This window comes from Buteo buteo, chromosome 12 (assembly GCF_964188355.1).
Source record: "Buteo buteo chromosome 12, bButBut1.hap1.1, whole genome shotgun sequence".
NCBI lineage: Eukaryota > Metazoa > Chordata > Aves > Accipitriformes > Accipitridae > Buteo > Buteo buteo.
The window spans coordinates 26,293,704-26,315,608 of NC_134182.1; the positions used below are offsets into that span (position 1 = coordinate 26,293,704).

General features: G+C 37.8%; 1 protein-coding gene across 7 annotated transcripts in view; it reads left to right on the forward strand.

The window, feature by feature from the left end:
• LTBP1 (latent transforming growth factor beta binding protein 1) overlaps positions 1-21,905 on the forward strand; it is a 211,174-nt gene that overhangs the window by 104,740 nt on the left and 84,529 nt on the right. For all 7 annotated transcript variants that reach the window (XM_075043130.1, XM_075043129.1, XM_075043128.1 and 4 more), the window contains 2 exons: positions 10,138-10,240; positions 15,817-15,888. In XM_075043130.1, the coding sequence (XP_074899231.1) occupies positions 10,138-10,240; positions 15,817-15,888 (175 nt within the window). The remainder of the gene's footprint in view (positions 1-10,137; positions 10,241-15,816; positions 15,889-21,905) is intronic.

Here is a 21,905-nt window from a genome sequence, read left to right on the forward strand (position 1 = left end):
GGTGGCCTAATTAACTCTAGTTTCAGAAGTTGCTGTGGAAGTAGAGATCCCAAAACCTCCTCATGCTAGGCCATTATTATTATTAAAAATAATTCATTCTGGAAATGCAATGGAAGAAGTAAATTTAAATGTCATCATGCCCCAAAAACGTTTCTAGAAGACCAGAGTTAAGTTTGCATATGAAACATTAAAGGCTGTTACCCACTAACTGTTGAATGCTTGATTTGGGATCCACAGAGTTAATTTATACTGATGAGCTCTTCATGCTTGTCTGTTTCAGGAATAGTAAAACCTTGAGTTTGTTCTTTCAGAAGTGTTGAAGGACATGTTCAAATGAAAGTTCATGGATTTTACATGACAAAATGAAGCAGGACCTGTGTCAAACAGCCATTTTTCTGTATTTCCTAAGAATGAGAGATCTAACAAACATGGTGTTATAATATGCAATCATAAAATTCTGGAAATAATTATGATAATTAATGGTTTCTTATTATTTATTTGTATTTCTATTTGCACTTATAGGGGAAGACAAAATTCCCTCCTCAGTCTTAGGCTTGGCACTGGGTGCTGTATCTTCTATCTCTTATCTCTTATGCTTGATCAATTTACTGTCTGTTCTTTCTGCCACATGCATGAGTGAGGTATTTTGAATGACATAGCCAAAACTTTCAGTGTCCTGTGCATGCCCCTCACATTACAATGGTTTTAAAACTAAAGCTTACTCATCACTCACTGGAAGACAGTAATGTGCTTGTTTTAAAGGGGGAGAAAAGGGAAAATATGCTTGCATTGCCCTCATGCCTGACTTGGAATCCTACTAAATGCTTAGTCTCCAATTTTTAATGGTTTTTTTTCAGTATTTCCCTGGAAAAATGGTCTTTGCAGTGCTCTCAAGAAAGGGTAGTCCCTCCTAGTTTAGAATAATGCATGTTCTCATTTTTTACAAATTCCATTGATCCTTTCAGTGTCAGTCTTGGAGAAGAGCATAGTAAGGATTTCAGAGGCCTTTTGTTATTTAGTATAATGGTTCAGTTAAAAATTGGAGTTGTAGCGTAGCATTTTGTAGAGCATTCATTTAAGACCTTGCCATAAATATAGATTTAAATGACTCATTCCCCTTTCAAATTTGAACCTGAAATGTTAATATTTTTTCTGCAGTCAGGCAATGCATATTATTTATTTGTATGTTAAATAGACCTTGAACTGGGAAAGACACTTTTTTTTTTAAACTCCTGAATAGATCTATTCTGAAAGAATTTGGTTTTCTGTTTCTTTGATATTTGCTTTGCTAAATACGAGGGTTCTCTATTTGTTCAGACGAGATCCTAAACTGAGCTTTCCCTATTAGTAGCAATGTGTTACAAGTCCTTTCTGGAGTTGATGCTGGATAATTTTGATATCCATACTTTCTTCAACAATCATCAGTATTTGTACATTTTTTTTGCAGGGTGGGTTGTATATTTGGCTTCAGAAATGTTTTATTAAATATCCTAGGGTCAGAGGTGACTTTACTGTCTATAGAGCAGATTGATGGAATGATATGTGTGTGGCCTCTTCTAGGCAAATCAACCAAGTTAATAAAGCCTTTGCTGAACTTACTTTTGGTCCAGGCTAAAAGCACAGGATAAAAACAATCAGAATCTCTACTGTGTTTTTTTGTGCATGTAACCTCTACCATTCTGTGTTTCTCTCCATCTCTTGTTGTCTCCTTCTTCCTTGAATTTCAGCTGGTCTTCAATTACAGGTCCTCTGATTTTAATGCTTTGTTTTTGTTAGAGCCTTCTGTGGAATATTTTTCATCTCCCACCACATGCTTCCCCACCTTAGTTAAATTCCTTTGATGTATCTCATTCAAAAACAGTAGTCCTGCAAAAACAGTAGGATAGTTGCTATATTCAAATCCCTAGACATCCAGGGCCTATATTCTGCAGTGTATTTCCAAGAGAGCACATACTGTTAAAGTTACCAGCTGGAGCCACCCTGAACTCCAGCTTGGAGGACATTATGGTACAGAGAGCTGAAGAATCTGGTCATATTCTCAGGCCTCCTATCACTCCTAATTAACAACATAGAAATTCTTCTAGACTTCCTATCTACTTAGTTGTCTGTAGTATTGTGACTATAAACAAAGGCAGCAACCATGAGAAAAGGGTAGTAAAAGATGTGTGAAAAGATGTCAGTCTACAGGCTTAGAAGGACAGGAGGAGAGAGAGAAGGGCTAGAGGAATGACATTTCCTAGTTTAATTAAGGTAGATAAAGATAGATGTATGTTTTCATAAATACATGTACACATGTATGTATACTTTGCTTAATTGTGACTATTTCCTGAAGTGCCCTCAGCATTCGGAAATAAAGTAGAAAGAACAACTATAAAAGTAATACTGATATTTCAATTTTTAAAAAGTAATATAGGAAGCAAATAGTGTTATGGATGGTTCTCTCTTCTACTTGTCAATTCACTTTTCCTGGCTGCCTCTCTTCTCTAAGTGGAACACTTAGCAATTATTTCTCCTCAGGGAGATGTTAACAATGATTGCTCCAGGATAGCTTACAATGTTACTTGATAGCTTACTATGATATGTTGCATACAAAAGTTGTGGTTTGTCAAATGGTCTCCTAGTATAAAAAAAAATTTTGCAGGGTATATCATAAACTAACAATTAAGATGCAGGCCAGAAACTTATTGCTGTGATAAAAATATAGGAAACAAACCTTTACCTAAACCTGCACCTTATTTTGTAGAAAATAATGTTGAGAAAACAGAGACTTGAAGTTGGGAAACAGATACAATGGAAGCAGTAGGACAAAAATCCCACTTAAGATGGAAAACAGTAAATTTCTGGAGAGCAGTGTATGTTACAGTGCTTTCAAAAGCTGGAGACTGGACAGGGTGTCCTGCACGGTTCTTTATAGCCATGTAGTCCTGTGTTTCTGAAATCCAAGGAGTCAGCCATCTCAGACCACTGATTCTCCAAGTTCTACTTAAAAATTAAACAAATAAGGAAGATTATGTTTCTCTCCTTTAATTCCTCCTCTTCAGCTGCTTTTCATTTTAATTCTAATAAAAATGCCTTTATTATGACACAGAATATCTTGTTATTTCCCCAAATACTTCTACAGTGTCAGTGGTGCACCTAGTAAAGATTATGTTGGTAATCTCAAGTCCTGTTAATTTTGTGTATGATTACTTTGCATTTAAATAGAGAAAAGAATGCAGATGTCTACTATCTGTCAAATTCATATAAAGATAATTAAGCACCGCTTTTTCTTCCCTCCCTTAAGATCACTTTGAAGTGTCTACTGAGTATATTCATGTGTTTTCCTATGGTTACTGCATTTCAGTATTTTGGCTAAAAAAGTCTTCTCAGAATTGATTGGTCTCTTTTTTGCTTAACTGTAAAGGAGGAGGCATTTTTTGCAAAGCAGCAAGAAATTGGAGAAGCTGGTATTTCCAAATTTCTCTAAAGCAGGCTCTTTCTGAATAGATTCACGAGTAATGCTCTTCTCTTCAGCAGATATTTTTGAGTATCAGTTTTACTGAAGGAGACTTCTGGTGATCTCAGCATCTATAATCTAAAAACAGAATAAAAAAGAGTTGTTAGTCTAAAGAGAGACAGATATTGAAGTTGCTTACCTGGCTGAAGGCAACACATGCCAAAAAGTCCAGAAGAGAAGCTGGCTAAGAATTCATGTCTGCCCATGCTTGTTCATTCCTCCTTACTGTCCCACAGTTGTGCTGGTGTAATTGCTGAGAGGAGCTGGACTGCTCTCTAAAATGATCACTGAAAGAATTTCAAAAATGCTGTCTTCTGATCCCCCCTTTTTGCTGGGGTGTTTTCAATTAGGGTCATTTCCAGGTTGCGGTGTTCAGGGGATATGTTCCACTCCTCATTTGTCAGTTGTTTGCCGAATGATGCTTTGTGCTTCCCTTGCAAAGTACTTTGAAAGGTGTTGCAGAAAAGGTCTGTACTTGTTACAGCTCTGTTGAGAAGAATGCCTGAACTAGAGTTGTTCTGGTACTGTGAAGTGAAATTTGGTGTATTATAATAATACTTTGGTGAATACTAGTAAAGACTTTATTGAAAATTTTAAGGGCTGTCCATTTTTCAGTGTGATCAAAACACATATGCATTCAAATGTGTTTCAAATGCTGCTTAGTTCTGATAAATAACAAGTATGATAAACAGATGTTAGGTTATCAGCATCTTTAGTGGGATAAATTTCTATGGAAATAGTTTATTTAATACTGTGTTTCAGTAATGTCTTTTACAGGAAATGTTTTGGTTTGAGCAACACCCTTCTCTCTGCTGTCAGACTTGGTAGAATACAAAATAAGCCAAGTGATAGGTGGCAGCTGGAAAAGGTCAGAAGTTGTCAACATTGTATCATGATAAAGATTCTGACTGCAACTCATTAAGCATTTACTTAACTTGATTCAGACAAGGGCATACACTGATCAGGTACTTAATGTTGAGAATATACATAAAGTTTTTAGGAACTAGGCTTAGATCACTGATGAGTTTTTCATGATGGGAAATAGTAAGCAAAGGCATCAAAGTTTTTGAGTAAGAAATCAGAGCAGCAAAATGTGTTGATAGCTCTTAATGCATAACCTAATGTATTGATACTAGTGTATGGAATATGATTGTAGTGCATGTAGTCTAGAGGCAATGACGGTAGCAATATGCCAGTTGAAGTTATTCATTGAACTGTATAAATATCCCTGTTGAACTTCAGATTTAACGAAACATTTCCTATGGAGGTAAATTTGGGGTATTTTCAATTTTTGACAGCTATATGAAATGTACTTCCCTATTTTATATTCTTTAGGCAGGAAAAATGATACAAGTAAAATTCTGTGCTTCATACTGGTACTTTTTTTCTTAGAGCACTTTAAAAACCTTTTTTTCTTTAGAATAGTCTTAAAAATACCATCTCATAAAATAAAATAACTGTCTGGAATTCCTTGAAGCTCATGGTTTGGCTTCTGAAGTTTTTAAGCAAACAGACTGTCAGAAATCAGTGTGGATTCATTTCCAGGATTAATGCTTCATTCGCAATAGATTCTTTGCAAGATCAATACCCTGAAATATCAGAAGATTAAACATGTATCGGATACCAGAAACACCAAACATTGTTTTAATTACTCAAATAGACAAAAGCTGGGTAATTTTTCTTGCCTATGAAGAATGTTCTGCTTAAGCCAAAACAAATTCTTTACCAGTTCTTTTAGAAAGTCTGGAAGTATTTAAGTTTCTCTCCCCTGCTTATGAGACAATGTCTGTTAGTGAGCCAGTGCTACATGGGATAATACTCTTCATTTGTAGCAACCTGTCATTCAACTGGTCAGTAAGCTAATTAAGTGTGTTTGTTAATTGTTTCAGTAATATGGTTTATTAAGTTTGAGGTTTCTTACTCTGTTTGTTGTGCCTATAGAAAAAAAAGAAGCAACAATCCAAGATCTGTGCCTGTTGAATAGTTTACAGAAAGTTAAACAGTGTATCCATTCACTTCTGCTATTGTGGTATGTGAAATGCAGTCTTTTGAGCTGAATCCCAGAGTCATTAGCTATTAACTCAGGCAAAACACCTATCAATTTCAAACATATTTAATCATGTGACACTCCTTTATTTATGCCTGTATTGTGGTTTTAACTAACAGCTCGGGACAGGGATTAGTAGATGGGTCACGCAGGAGTGGGAGTCCCAGGAAATGTGGTCTCTGGGCTGGAATCCTCTGCAGTTGCCCTGAGACTAATTGCCAGACTGGGCTCTCTACTGCACTTCACAGGGAGCTGAATAAATTCTATCTACTGCCCTAGCAGAGAGATTTCAAGGATTCCTTCCTTTTCCCTCCATTGGAAAACACATGAAATCCTGGTGGCAGTGCACAACTCAAGTACTCTTAGCGCTCCAAGGCTGTGGAAGATGGGGCAGAGGCTGGAGTCTGGACAGAGGAACAAAGATGTGATGTGGTTTGGGGTAGCCTTTGTGCACCAGCACAGGGTCAGCCAGAATTTCAGTCTACCAGTGGGAATATTCAGTACTTCCTTCAGTTATATAAAATATTGGCATAGAAGCCCAGGCACGCATGGGGAAAAATATGTGGATTCGAAACAATACTTTCAGTGTCTGTGAGTGCTTTACCCAGGAAGAACTTTGTTTTATAGCAGTACCATGTGTGCCTCATACTGCTGCTACTGCTGAGCCTCTTTCAGCACAGTTGAGCTCTTTATACTAATCCTTCATGACTTCTTTGCCTTCTGAACCAGTAAGAATTATCTTCAAATCGTAAGCTTGTGACAGAGGTATCATTCATGAAAATCTGTTCTCTTTTCCAGAAGCCCTCAGGAATACAGGCTAGATTAGTTTAAAATGTGTGTGGATGATGGATAGAAAAGTGTAAACCTAAGCTTAGGGAATGGCATCATCTTCATGCACAGTGCAAGCTGTATGCTTGTGTTTAACTTCCCTGCTTATTTTAGGCTCATAGTTATGTGTTGGAATTGCATTGAATGGTGAGACAAACTAAAAATAGTTATGGATTCCCCCAAGTGACTTTTCCAGTCACTTGTGACTCAGAGACTGGAACAGACTGTCTGAAGAACTAATGAGTTCTTCTCAGTAGTAGGAAGTGGGTAAGACTTTTGAAGTGTATAGAAATTACCTAAAAGTTTTTGAGACCTGTAGAAACAGAGCAGCTTTGGTTCATTGATGCTTAGGGTTTGTGAAAGGGAGGAGCATCTTAAGAAACTGTAGCTGGCTAGGAAACAGTTTGTGCAGTGCCATGAGTGTTGAAACTATCTGAAGCACTATTAGATGATCAGAGAAATCAAGGTTTATTAGCCATAGAAGAACTCTGTTTCTGCTTGGCTTAGGACTTTGCAGAGCAGTCATATTTTCTGGTACATAGCTCCAAAATTACACAGTTTTTACACCACTAGGAGCCCCATGTGGCAGTTGCTTTTCCTCACTGGCCAGTTTCTACAATGATCTGGACATTAACCAAATTATCATTGATTCTTCAAGCTTTAATTCACCATAGAGGCAGTGGGAGCAGCAGCTTTAATCGTTGCCAGTTTTTACTGACAGGACTACAAACCACAGTTGCCAGATGACTCAGACTTTGGCATCCTTATTTTTGCTCATGGTTTTTATATGGAAATTTGAAAAAGTTATGACCACAGAGATCATGATTTTCAGTAGAGTGCAAATGCTGTAGCACCACACCTAAACTAAAAGTGGGCTTTAGTCCATCTTCCCCCTCCTTTTTTTTTTTCTTCTTCTTCGTTTTATATGCTTTTAATTTACTACTGTTAAATGACACCTATTCGGGGGGCAGGGGAGGAGAGAAAGGGCCAGTTCATGATGGCATGTTGGCTCTCACATTAGTGGAGTCTTGCCTTGACACACACGAGCTGCTGGGATGTGTCCTTGAGGCTTGTGACCTTGCGGAGGAACACTGGGTGTTAGGTAATGTGGCCTCGCTGCCCAAATGCTCCATTTCTGAGATCATAAGGGGAGGTTCAGCACCAGCCTTGATTCCTCTCAATTCTTTTTGGAGAGAGGAGAGTAGTAAAACTGAGGCACAAGGCAGGGAGAAGAGTTGAGTGCAAATTGGTTTAACTGACTCTCCACAACAGCCACACTAGGCAACTTTAGTAAGTGGCTTCTCTGTCTTTGAAGAAGCAGTCCCAGCTCTAGGAAAGGAATTGAACAGCTGTAATTATAAAGTAAAACTGAATAGCTGTGATTATAAAGTAAAATGGTCCTTCCCAGAGCATGTTCACCTGGGATGTGGGTTGAGAAACTAGCATTGTGTGAAGACTTAACATGAATTCTCTAAGGTTTTAGGGCAACCACTTGGAGGAGACATATGTACTCTCTAGTTGAAAGATTTTTGAGCTTCTGGGAACTGCAGCAAGATCTGTATATCATCTAGCTAGAGGCAGTTGAAAGAGCTAATTACAGTTTTGAAAACAGCTGAGCTGCTGCAGCAGAGGGAGTTGTGCAGAATTCCCTGTTTGTGCATCTTGATGGCCTTTGTGAAGTGCGAGGCCAAGAGTTGCTTCTGGAAACAGAACTCAGTGGACTCTGACTGACCAATCAGGAATGGTCAATCTCCTACTAATCCTGCCCAGTGCCCCAGCCAGGGGAGTGCAAGACAGACTGAAAGACACATGTTCACACAGTGTAAGCCTGGGCCTGCATCTGAAAGGTGGGAGGGACTTGCTTAGATAATTTACTGTTTTAACACAGCCAAATACCATACAGGCAAGGTCTGTTTCTCTCCCCTTGAAACGTGGGAAAATTTGTCACAAGACCCTCTGCAGACAGTAGTGTGAAAATAGACTCCTAAAGCTGCACAATAACTGAGCAGTCTCTTTTAAACTGTTTGGCCACTCTTCTTTATGCTGTTCATGTGTCACCCTAAAATGAGGCTCAAAGCCCAAGTGGTGCTACCCCATATAGGGGTGATGTGCAGAGGCGCACTGTAACTTTGCTAAGTTGCCCTGGTGCTAAAAGCTCCATTTCACAAGGGAGGCTGGCTTTCGTTGGGGCAGAGGATGTTCCCGGCTGCTCACACATCCCTTGACAGACGTCTAAGCTTCACATGCAGCAAGTGCTGAGCTGCCGCAGGTTGCACATTACAGTTTGATGTTTAAACAGTGAACTGGTGCTGCTTTTAATTTGTTGCTGAGATATTTCAGGAGGCACCTGGGGAGTATCTGTGAAAAAGGGGCAGAGAAGATGGCTGGGATGATGCCTTGCCAGCCCTCCCTGTGCAAAGAGGTGACCCTCTGATGACTCAGAGCCCTGACATTGTGGGGTAGCCTGCTAACCTGTTAGTAGTCACACTATGAAGCTATACAGAGTAACTCTGTACTTCAGAAACATCATTGACTCATGTGTGTCAGTATGATTAAGAGCATGCTGGAAAAACTTTGGAAAGATTGGAGGAAGCCATCAGTGCCTGTGCATTCAGCATGCATCCCCACTGCAGAGTGACTGGGTTACCAGCCAAAGTGACAGCAACCACAAGGCCGCAGCCTGGGCCACAGGATTAGCCAACTATCTTGAGCTGAAAGCTAAGCGGCAGTGAGCGTTTGGGTCAGAGGTTTATATGCTGTCAGGAGGGAAAGTTAGATTAGGGAAGGTCTATTCACTCCATATTGAGGTTTCACACTTCGGCACATTTGGGTTGGTTGCTGCAGTGCCTATTTATATCAGTATTTGCTTTGAAAGTGTTACTAATTGCAGCTGTTGTGCACTTCTCTTGTGCTTTATGCACTTCCATTTTATACCTAATTGACAGGTTTAGATGCATGTTTTTAATGTCTGCATCTCAGAAATACATTTAAGCTTTCTTTACCATGCAAAATGGAAGAAAATTGCAAAAGTCAAGAATATAACTAGTACCTTGTAAGCTTCTGAAAATTAGTATTCTTATTAATAAAAAGCATGGTAAGTATATTCTTGATGGGGGGGATATTGACCTCAGAAATTATTGCAAGATTAATTTAAATATTTCAATGGGGAAAGAGGCACTTGTTTGGAATAACACAGACATCACTAACTTTGGCCTCATTCATCTTATCTGTGTTACCATCTTCAGTATCTGGGCAGCAGAATCTGTCATAACTTGGCAATTTTCAGTAAGTGGTCATAAACATTAAACATAAGTTGGCAGGAAATTGAGGCTTTTTAATAGGAAATAACTATAGAAATCACAGTCATACTTTTTGTCTTTCTTTAACGGAGTAATTAGGTATTTGAGATATTTTTTACAGCTTTTGAAAAAGTGGACGAGCATGTTTTTATGACGAAGTATATAGGGAATAGGTGCTGATGGCCAGTTACTACCTTGGAAATATACTCACTCATTCCTATGACATACTGTTCTCTTCTGTTTCTTTCTCCTACTTTTCAGGTTGACACAGGGAAAGGTAATAATGTCACCTAATTTACTCATGCCATTGCAATGCATAGACACTATTTAAGTTCAGCTAAGAGCTCCAGTGAATGTTCAGTGTCTCAGCAAGAAGTTGACCCAAGATGACTGAAAAAGAACATTGTACTAGAAGTGAGCATCATATAGTATCACTAACTAGAGTATTCTTTACCTGACTATTCCAGTGTGGCAAAGCACTTCCTGGCCTTTCCAAGCAAGAAGACTGCTGTGGAACCGTGGGTACTTCCTGGGGTTTTAACAAATGCCAGAAATGTCCCAAGAAGCCGTGTAAGTGCTATTTTGTTGTTATTCTCTGGATCACTTTATGGCTTTTTTTTCTGTCAAGTAATATTTTTCCTTTTTTGAAGAAAAAAAATTAAAAAAAAAAAAGAAAAAAGGGAACACAATAGAAAGAATATATTATGGTTTGATTAGGGACAGGTTGCAGAAACTGGAATTCTGCATGCCAGCAGAGTTACAGTATGCAGGCACTCAGTGCAGCCAGCAAAGTTAATGTTGTTGGGTTTTTTCCCCTTTCTCCTCCTTTAAGTCAGTGATGCATTGTTGTGTTTTCTCAATGCAGGAAGGATAATGACATTGAATCATCTTGCCTCTTCCAGCTGGATTTGTTTTTTTAAAATGAAATGTTAAATTATAGAGGCGCCAGTTACTGCTTGGAGAGAATGCAGTGACCTCTTGGGACTGCAGATGAACTTTCAAATTCGGAGCCAAAGTTTTCTAGGCTCTAAATTGTCAGTTACATTTTTTTGTTCTGTTTTTGAAATATCTTCCTCCACAATTAGGCAATGACAAAGACTTTCTTCACCATTTTGTTATGATTTGACATTATATTATAATGGAAAGAAATTTCAAATTATTCGCATGATAGGTGAAGCTAGTCTTTTAAACTTTTTGTGAATTACATTCTTGTTGCACAGGAATAGTAATATTTCTCTGTCATGTCATATTTTCATCACTAAATGAAAGATGAGAAAAGATCATGTGATCTCTGTTTTGTAGATGGAATGGATCTGCATTTAGTGGGCTAAAAACAGTGCAGAGAGTTGCAGTCATTCTTATCTAGGTCTTCTAGGCCTCTGTTACTTGTACCAATAGCAACACTGGAAATGTGTTCAGTATTTGATATTTTTGGAAGCATATTTATGTCCACAAGTCTTAATGTGGATGTAAATACAATTCCAGCAAAAAACCTGCTGTTACTCCTACTTCTCTGACTCCTCCTTCCACAGGAGAGTCTGATATAAATTTATGCTGACTCAGTCTGATCTGTTAGTTTATGAAGCATTTAAATTTTGTGTTTTGGAGTATGTTTATCTTCTGATGTGCTTTCGAAAGAGAACCTCCTTGGAGTCTTTGAGGGCGATAGTTAATAAAAGACTTTGGTATCCTTTAGCACATAAATACAGTTTCTAACAGAGATGTGCATTCTGTATTGGTGTATGAATTATGAAATGTGGCCTGATTTTATAACTTTCTCCAAAGAAGTAACAACTTAACTACAACTGAAAGTCTTGTTCATCAGAAGCATGTGGGCATCTGGAATGTTGCTTAGTGGATGTAGGTGTGACATGAGAAAAATCACAATAGGCTGAAACGTGCTTCAAACAAAACCTGGTTGGAACTACTAATACAAATTTTTGGTGCCTGGTTCGAAGGGAAGCCCGTTTGCTAGTTCTTCATAGCTCAGGTAAAACACTGGTCATCTCAGCCTGGAATCCACAAAGGACAACATTGGGACACTGGGACAAACCATGTCAAAAATCCTGGTCCCCAGATGTTTCCTAGCTGGGTACAGAGAAGTGCCTGAACTCACCCTAAAACCTCTCCTGAAGGGAAGTCCACCACCCTTTTTTCAAAGCACTGAGTAAGAATAATTTCTTTTAAATGCTAATGAGATGAGCACTGTCCTTTTATAATAAAGCTTAATGGCTAGCACACTTGCTCGAGATGGGACAATTCACAGTTCCTTTATCTGCCAGAAGAATTTCTAATCTACATTTTATACCTATGAGGAGATACCGTAACCCATAAAATGTAGAAACAATTCTTGGAACAGTCCTGGGAGCCCGGTCTCTTTCCCAGTGTCCTTAATTACTTATGGTGTGAGTCATGCTCACTCCTGCTTTCTGGCTCAATCTGGAATTGTGTTTTTGAATGTAACTGTATGATTTCAAGAGGAGACAGAGAATGTTGCCACTTGGAATAATCCTGTCCTTGCGATTAAAGCATTCCTGGAAAGTAAGGGTTTGTGTCTCCTAGACATAATGGGATACATTTCTCATCTTTCTCGGGAGCTCTCACTGTACATTAGTGTTTTAAGAAGGGAGGAGGATATGAGGGCACTGTCCGTTTTCTCCAGGTTAAAATACAGTGTCATCTACCACTACATTATATCAAGAGTATGATTTGGTAGGTGTATGCTTCAAGAACATTCACTGAATCTGTCAGGAAGCTTTGGTAGAGGTATATGTATTTTCTTAGTCTAGATTTGATTTAGGAATGAGTTAAGCATGATGCTGTTCAATCATGCCATGACTTATGGCAATTCTGCATGGGTACAAATAGTGAATTTTCAGATTTCTAAGAACTTAAGGTGATAAATTTAGAGTGTTGCAGGAATTTGTGATCTTACAGCATCTTAGAGTTTTATAGATGTTTGGTTTGAACTTAGGCACACAACTTGAACTTTCAAATCTGTTTTGGATCTGGGCCTAAGTGTCCTTACAGCATAGGTGTCAAAATAAGCCTCATGTCAGTATCAAAGTGTCATGCTTTTGTAGAGCAAACAATTTCCAAAGATAAATGTAAATTTATGATAAGATTTAAGGAAAGTGTGGAGTGGCTGCTTAAGGATTTATATTTCATCAGGTTTTTGTTTTGTTGGTTTTTTTTTACCATAACGAGAATATTTCATTGATAAACAGAGTATGCATGTATATGTTTTTATATATATATATTTATATATACGATATTGGATGGAAAAACTTGAGTCAAATTATTAGTAAGTTATCAGTTCAGTGGTGTCCATGTTAGCGTCTCAGCAGTCAAAGCTAGTCCCACATTAGTCCCATGTAATTTTGACCTGTTCTGATACTTCACTAAATTGGTATTACCATTTTTATTGTAGACTTCTTGGAAGCAACCAGACTTCCTTTTGCTTTTATGGTTTTATGCTTCATAAACTTTGTTTAAGATTGACCTGGTTATGTAAAAATATGTAATCAGGTCACACTTAACGTGATCTTCTGCAAAACCCACTTCAGCAAAATATTTAAGCATATACTTCAGTCTCATTAGCAAGCACTTTTCTTCTCTCTTCAGCCAACCACTTAAGGATGTACATAAGTTTGTGTGTGTCTTGTTCCCAGGGACTTAAATAGGGCTTTGTCACTTCATAAAGATGTACTTATGTATTTTGGGTAATAGCCAGTGCTCAGTTCAGGGCTTCTGTCTGGTTGCAAGTCAAGTGCTTTGGCCTGAGACAGCTCCCATGTCCCATGTAAGTTTACAGGTTATTCAGTATTACTGAAAATGAAAAGAACTTTTGGAGCAGATCTCCATTTTTGAGGGCTTCTACAGAAGACGACTTTTAAGACAAAGTGCATTTCTGTGTTATGTGGGGAATGTTATGATTGTTCAGGCTTCTTGCTAACAGTTAATAATTACAAACAGGTTGTCTAAGTGAGTAAAGGGTAAGTAATGTAGGACTCCATCCAGCTCCCACATGGATCACTAGCCATCACTGAACAAGCTCTTTACTGAGACCTGCTTACGTTGCTGCTCTTTGTAGAAGGAAGAAAACAGCTGCTAGTAAGCCACTGTTTCCTGTTCAATATGGGAGTAGGAGGATGAGGAGGGAGGGAGAGGTTAAAATCCCTGACCTCATTCCACCACTGCACGTTCTAGAGCAGCTGAGTCACTCTGGAAGGGAAAATGCGTTGCAGCACTGGAAAAGGCCTGGCATAGCTTATGGGCTGGTCTCCATCTACAACTGGAAGAGCTCTGCTCTTTCTCTGTTTTCCTGCACCAGGTTGTACTGCAGGGTACCATTCCTGCCCACAAAAAGAGAGATTCTCTTGGTTTTAGTGTGAATTGAATCAGGTCTGTAATGGCAAACAGACAAGTTAGGACATAATCAGTGCAATTATGAATCTGACTGTGCCAACATGAATGTTAGGAGTTTCACTGACATTTTTGGGGAACAGCAATAGGCTAATACATTGTGCTTTTGAAAATCTCACCTTAAATTTCAACTGCTTTTAATACTAACATTGTAAAAAGATTGGAGCTGCCTTGAAAATAAATGTGTAGCTGCCACTTCATGCTGAGAGACAAAATTTTCAAATTTTAGTTTGTGTTAAAATGGTTGTAGTTAATGCAAAGATGGAAAAGTATGTATTCAAAACTGTAAGAACATTGTTGTTGTATCTTGACCCATACTATTTTTGTGTTTAACCATTTTATCACTTTAAGCAATCTCTAAGGAGAATCTTAGTGTTCTAATTAAGCAATTATTTTAAATAGTTCACAGAAATTTGAAATAAAATTATCTCACTCCAAAACCTGCTACTTGAGATCATCACTTAAATTTTTCCAAAGATAGGAAAAGCTTTAGAACTAATGAAAATAATTCCCCCCCCCCCCCCCCCCCCATAGTCAACCAGTTACCAGTTTTAAAATAAGCTGCAGGGATAGGTGTGCAGTTCAGGCATTATATGTGAAGTGAAGCCAGTTGAAAATATTATCTCACTCAGTTGTTCTGTCTTACTTGACAGTTTATATACAGTAAAGATAGAAAGTAATGTGCTTGATAATTATTTTTTTTTGACCTGCTGAACATTTAGAACACTTTTAAAGGAAAACAAAAGATCTGACCAAATGTAAGGTATCTCTGTTGTAGCATTCAAATTATGAAAAACTCTCCTGACTCTTATTAAAGGCACTTGTTTGATCATAGTGCCAAAAGTTTAGTCCTATATGTTTAATAAATTACTGGGCTTTGCCAAGAGGTTAGCTCTTATTGCATAACCATACAAAGAAGTTACTGCTCTCATTTATGTTATAACAGTTTAAGAATCAATAAACAGTTTGCTGTAGTCTCAAAGGCAACCTTAAGTGGAGGAAAGAAACAATAAATAGAAATAAAAGCTAGTTAACTGAACACTTCCTGTTTTGGCAAAATTGAATTCAGTCTGTATTTTGCAGTGGTGTTATATCCTTGACAGTTTAAACTGATCAGCCAATAAGCGACACAGTCTTTCAAAATTCAGCAACTTTGTTAGGTAAATCACAAATGTGCCTTTTTCTTGTTTCTGCCTTGTTTTAAAAGTTTATTTGCATCCATTTCTTCTGTATTTCAAATTTTTTTTTTTTAATTCAGTATGGCAGGAGAAATGGTACCCAAGAATTTTGCTTAACATTGAAGATACTTCTGCTTTCTAAAGCTGCTTTCAGTTTTAAAACCACTGAGTTTCCACCATGAATCTTCAACTTTATCTTTTCCCAACATGATATTTGTAGCTGGTTTGGGAAAGTAATTATTTGAATATTTGAGAACAACTAGGATGAAAGATAATGTCCTGATTTCAAAGACTTCTTTTTTGGAAAACATACAAATTTGACTGGATAGCTGAAGACTTGAGTGGTATACCTGTGGAAAGAGATGGAATTAAGGTTACGTGTACAACCTTTAATTTTAATTTCCTGACCTTTTATGCTTAACCATACCTCATAAAAACTTACAATGATTTTTTTTTTAATGGTTACATAATAATTTGGCTGTCAGGCTCTCTAAATAAGGGTATAAATCAGCAGTATTTAACTGACATCATTTTTTTCTTCAGCTTACCATGGATACAGTCCTATGATGGAATGCCCACAAGGCTACAAGAGGATCAATGCTACCTTTTGTCAAGGTATGGTAGTGCCCACAATTGATGATATTTATTTTGAGTACCAGTTTTCTGTGACAGATTCTTTGATATTTAGGACTTTGATGAATGAATCCAGTCCACTGTATTGTATTTGGGAAAAAATGTTGAGGCTACTTTGAACTCTTTCGAAATATTGGCAACTCCTTAGAATGCTATTTTGCTCTGGGGCAAAAAACCTTTTAAAACATTTATGTATACTCTCGTTTTCTTTGATGATGTATAAAAATGACTTTGTAAGGATTCATTTACTTTGTTTTTCAGCAGAAATACATTGTTCTGTCTGTTCTTTTGCTAAACAGTGAACCTGCAGACTTACTTGGTTAAGTCAAATTAAACTAGCAATAGTGAATAATTTCTATAATCATGAAAGTATAGAGTAATCAGAGAACAATTCTTCTGGACTTAAGAGGTTAGATGCAACACTACTGAGAATGGCCAGATAATGTCACTGGCAAGTGGAAATGAAAAATGATGCATACCTGGCTGCCATGTAAAGCGGTGACCCACATACTTCAAGAATGTGCATAGTGCAGGTGAGGATGTATGGAGTTAGACACTGCATAAGTTGTGTTACTCCAAGATTATGCCCTCTATCTCATCGCTGTAAGCATAGAAATTATCAAAACCTACAGGGCTGTGGGATCTGCATGATCATGCAGCTGCACAGAAAGGCTTGGGGCTTTTAGATTCTGCTGTCCTATGGTGTCTTTATCTGACAAAGCTGAACAGATGAACATAGACATATGCTCGTTCTTTCTGTGCATCTTGGAGTATTGAACAGAGGTGCCAGATGAGGATGTAGGAAAGAGCTTAATTGCTTGTCTGACTTGCTTGGCACAGCTCAAAAAAATACAGTTTGTAGAGCACTAAAGACAAACACCTGCTGCTTCCACTGCTGAGGGAGGTGTGAGCTGCTATCGGAAAGTACAGCCACTTTAGCCTGTCTGCTGCTCAATTCTCTACCTAGTGGTTTACCAGTTTGCAGGGCAGCAGCATTTGGAGGATTGTGAGAGAAAATTGGCTTGGGTCAAAATAGTAAAAAACTAAATGAAGGAGAGCTGCAAATTGCATCTCAAAAGCTTGTTCCCTGATCTGAAGTGAAAGACTGTAGAGTCTTCTTAATAAATAAAAGGGATGGGGAGATGTTGATGGCAACTTACTGATGAGGACTGCAAAGTGAAAAGGTGAAGGAGGTGAGTGTAAGGCGTAGATGGGCCTCCTTTTCACATTTCAAATTAAACATGCAGGTGGTGTGTGTATTTCAGCAAGATGTTTCCAGTCATTTTGAAAGAGATTGTCTCATTCTGCATATTAGTTATGAGGTTTTTCAGAGTCTGCAAAAGAGAGGATTTCTGACTTAGAGCGCAGAAAGTGTCTGGAAGATGCCATGATGCATTAGTACCATCGTGCATCCCTCTGAATGTGGTCCAGGAGAGACAGGAGCTTTTGATATCTCCAGTAGTTGTGCGCAAACCCTGGTGTATACACAATGGTTTCCTAGACAGCAGCAACCCAGCAGTCATTTAAAGGTGATTAGGGCATTCACTTTGTTTCAAGGGGTTGTACCTAGGTGTTGGCAAACCTTATTTCATGGAAACTAAGGTCCTTAATCAGGGGCTACAGACAGTTAAAAATTGGTCTGGTGCTTGTAAAGGTTGCCAGAAGTAGGCCAGGAAATTGTTTTGCTGAACAGTGACAGGTTGATAGAGAGGGAGAACATATGACTCTGGGTAGGAGCATAAGAGGGAGTTAAGCCCTGCCATGGTAGTGTGCAGAAATAGATCCATACCTGGTAGGCTAGTCATTGTTTGTTGTACTGGGTTTTGATAGTTTTTCCTCTGACAAATTTTTGTACTACATAACTAATACTGCAAGAAATATGAGCCTTTAAATAGTTTGGTTTATTACTGCTATCATTATCACAGAAGAGAGCAAGCTGTAGACTCTAAATATAACTTGGAGTTGGTGCGTGGAAACTTACAGCCTAGAGTTTAATCAGACAATGGGAGTCGGATTATCCCACCAGGAAGTAGGCTGTTGATGCATTGAGGATGGGGACAACTCTTAACTTTCTGGAGAGGACAGAGGTGGCAACTCCTGCAGGTTCCCCTTACTGTCTTATCGAGGCTTGGGTGGCCTCTCTGTAATTTGCTTACCAACACACTCCAAAAAGGAGGTACAAATAAGGAAGGAACTGGGAGAAGGATACCCATAAAACAAAGCCAGGATGAAATTTAGTCCTATTGCAGTAAGTAACAAGATTACCATTTTCCTTCAGAGGGTCAGGATTTTGACCTCTGTTTGAACAGTCATCAGGAAAGCTAGCTTCATATGTGAAAGCTGCTGGCAGAGTGCATTTCAGTCCTGAAATGGTCATTAGCATGTGCTTCTCAATGGGTCAGGCAAAAGTGTCCTGTTTTGTGTTTATCTGAAGCAGATGTGCTTTTCTAGAAGAGAAGAGGAGAAGGCTAATGAAGAAACAGCTGGCCACATCACATACACAGAGCAAAGCCACAGCAATATCTGTGAAAACTGTTTAAGCTGCTGGCAGAGGAGTATTCACATTCATATAACAATGCTTACAATTAAATTGGAAAGGAGTGGCATAGCACGTCCGTATGCAAGTATACATTTTAATTAGATTATTCTTTGCTGAAAGGGTGTGCATGCTGTGTCCATGCTCAGAAAGGGCCAGCGTTGTCAGACCAAATAGTAATGGGGATATATTTCTGAATCCCTGCCTGCTGCTAAAACAGATTGCTGTTTTCACCTAGATATCATCCAACTTTCACTGCCTTTGAAAACTCAGGCCTAAAAGCCTAATTAACTTTTTTGTTTTACATTGTTTTTTCAGTCAAAAACCTCTTTAGTTTACAAAGCCTTTGTAGTATTAGTGTGATTAATAACCAGATCCTGATTCTTTTTTCAAGTGAGTGAACTAATGTAATGAAACATTCTTCTCTCTAATGTGTATGTGGGACAACAAAGAACCATCTGTGGGTATGCTAATTCGAACAGTTTAGTGTAATTGTTATCAAGAAAGCTTTTTTCCCCCCTCAGTAATTATCTTTTCAATGGGGTGATTTATTACATGTACACACATGGATGCCCTAAGGCTGTCATTAAAGCCAAAATACAGCTTATCAGGGTTGCAACTTCTTTGTCAGAATCCACATGCAATGCTAATTTCTGGTTCCCTGTTTAGAATTATACTTACTGTTTCCTCCTTCTGCTAATGGTTTTCTTGGAAAACTGAAGTGGAATGAAAAAAACAGCTGGTGAAAAGGTTGGATTAATTTTTCAGGAAACTAACATATTGTCAATAAAACACTTCAAAAATCTTATCTTGAAGAACTGGAAAAATACCTCAACACTTGTTGTTTTTCAATGAAGTAAAAACTTGTGCATGGAAGTTCTTGAAAAGTCCCCATATGCTTAAAATCAAATGTATATGAGTTTGCAGAAACTAGTACTTGTATGTTGATGGATTAGATTCTGTAATCATGTGCTCTGGGGACTTCAAGCCTTTTTCCCTTGGCTTCATCATGTTTTAAAATAAATTTTGAAGGTATATTCTGCCCTCCCATATTTGTCCCTAAAATACAGTAATAAATTTGTTTTCTCTGCATGTTGTATATGTAATTATTTTTATGTAATAAGAGAGCTTCGCTTCATAAGAAATGTTATTTAATGTTACTTAGCTACTAAGTTAACAACCTTCTTTCAAAGAAGTTCTTTTATGATGATTGTACTGAGAAATAAATATATCTCCAGAAACTGGGCTGGGTTGCTGTTTGGACATTGATTATGTGTTTGAAAAGTGTGGCTCTGCAAACTTGTGTTCCAGTAAATTCCATGCAGAAGCACAAAATGAGTTGGATTGATTTATCCTGCTGCTACTCTGTTAGCTCACAGAAATCAGTGGGTCATTTCTTAGAATAAGCAACTGTTTTTTTCTATAATTTTTAAAAAAATATATATTGCAATAGTTTCATTAGCAACCAAACCTTGTTGTTCTCACTAATCAGGTTATTATTGAAACAGTCAACTCTGATGGGGGCAGTAAAATCTGGATATTATATTTTTCTTAGAACTGAGGATATTGATAGGGTTTAACAATACAGCTATAGCAGAAACAGTTGGAACAGTATTTTCAGTGATTTAGTAGGTACAGTTGTAATTGATTTTCATAAAGAAAATAAAAAAATGATACCTGCATATTGAGCCAGTTTGGAGATCATTCAGTCAGATGGCACTCCTAGTGAAGCCTAGTGTATACCTACCAGAATGAGTCAAATTTTCACAAATGAGGTAAATTATATACTCCAGTCTTAATTTGAAACATGAGAAATTGTGCATATTAAAGCACTTTCTGCATGAAAACATCTGTCAAGGCAGATATTACTAAATAACATTTAATGACTGACCACTAGGTCATTTCTAATTAAGAAGTTGCCCAGTACTTTGAGAAATTCTAATTAGAATATAATTCATCTAGAAGGCTTGCTTTGCTTAAATGCAGCAAAGTGTCTTAAGTGTGTGTAGGTCTTATTGAAATGCAAGTTGCTCTCTTTGCATCAAAAGGAGATAAATATTTTCCATTCAGTTTTATTACTTAGTCATTTACACAAAGTTAGTCAGTTTTTGAAAAGCATAGAAATCTGATTTCAGAGTTAAGTGCGGAAGTCCTCCTTCAGAAATTTACACTTCCATGGTGCTTAGGCCTGGAACCAGCTGTGGGCTGCTGATGTTGAGATTGCTTGTGTCCTCCAGCAACAGGCATTTGGGACAGAGGACATGAGAAGGGCTGCAGTACTTTCTAGCCACAAGTTTATTCTGAATCTTTCAGTGCAGCTACTAGGGCTGTGGTGGTCTGACTAGGCTTTCTGCTCCTACAAGTTGCCTTTCTTGGTCCAATTTTCGTAAGAACCTTCTGGATATCATGACTGTCCTAGCTGGAAGCTGTTGCATATTTTGTTTTTATGCCTTATCATCTGTGTCATGTGTTGTCTAAAAATTGTGAAATTATAAGTTGTTTCTTCTGTTTATGCATGTAATATGACTTTGGAAATCTGAATTTATTGTCTTTTGAGACAGATTTATTCATGTAATCAAAAATCACCTACCAAATGTAAAATAGAAAATGCATTGTATAGAAATGAGATCCATTGTTTCAAAAACAGGATTATTATTTTAATTAATACTAAATCACTTCTTAGTGTTCTTCAGTCTTGTTTATGAATATTTTAATTGTCTTTTAGTTACTTCAACATAATATAGTAAAAAAAAAAAACCAAGCCCTGATCCAATTTTGACAGTTGACACTATCATTTCAAAGTTATCAGTGCTCCTGAAGAGAAATTTAACTGCATTCTTTCCATGAATGGTAGCAATGATTTCTTTCAGAAAACAAATTAAAGACTATTTTTGTTTACACTTGCATTGCTCAAAATTCTTGTAGTGACCCCTGACTTTTTTGAACTCACAGACTGTTTTTCTTGAGCAAAAATATTTTCTTTTAAAATGAATAGATAGATTTAAATAACATACTGTCAGCAGATTGCAGCTTTGACCAGAACACATTAATAAACATGTATGTTCAGTTCTAGAATTTTGTTTTTAAGTTAAATGTTTAAATGTGGTTAGATACTCCAAGCTGTGATGATTCTGATGAGCATAAATTCAGTGCATTAAGCATGGAGATGAAAGAATGAATTTCATTTTATAGGAATGTTTCAAACATACTGGAATTTGGTGACCAAATATGGGCCTCACTCGCTATCTGAAAAGGGTAGAGAGTGGACTTGCTGCATTTGTCCAAATGAGCTACAAGGCTGAAGGCAGAGAAGACAGCTTTACACCACCTTAGTGTTTCCTGCAATTCTGCATTAGGCCAGCTGGCCCTGGGTGGTCTGAAGAGCTGTTATAATGGTTAACACAGCCAAAACACAGTGAACTTCTCTTCCCAAATACTCTTTCAGCTGGAGGCTGCCAAAGGG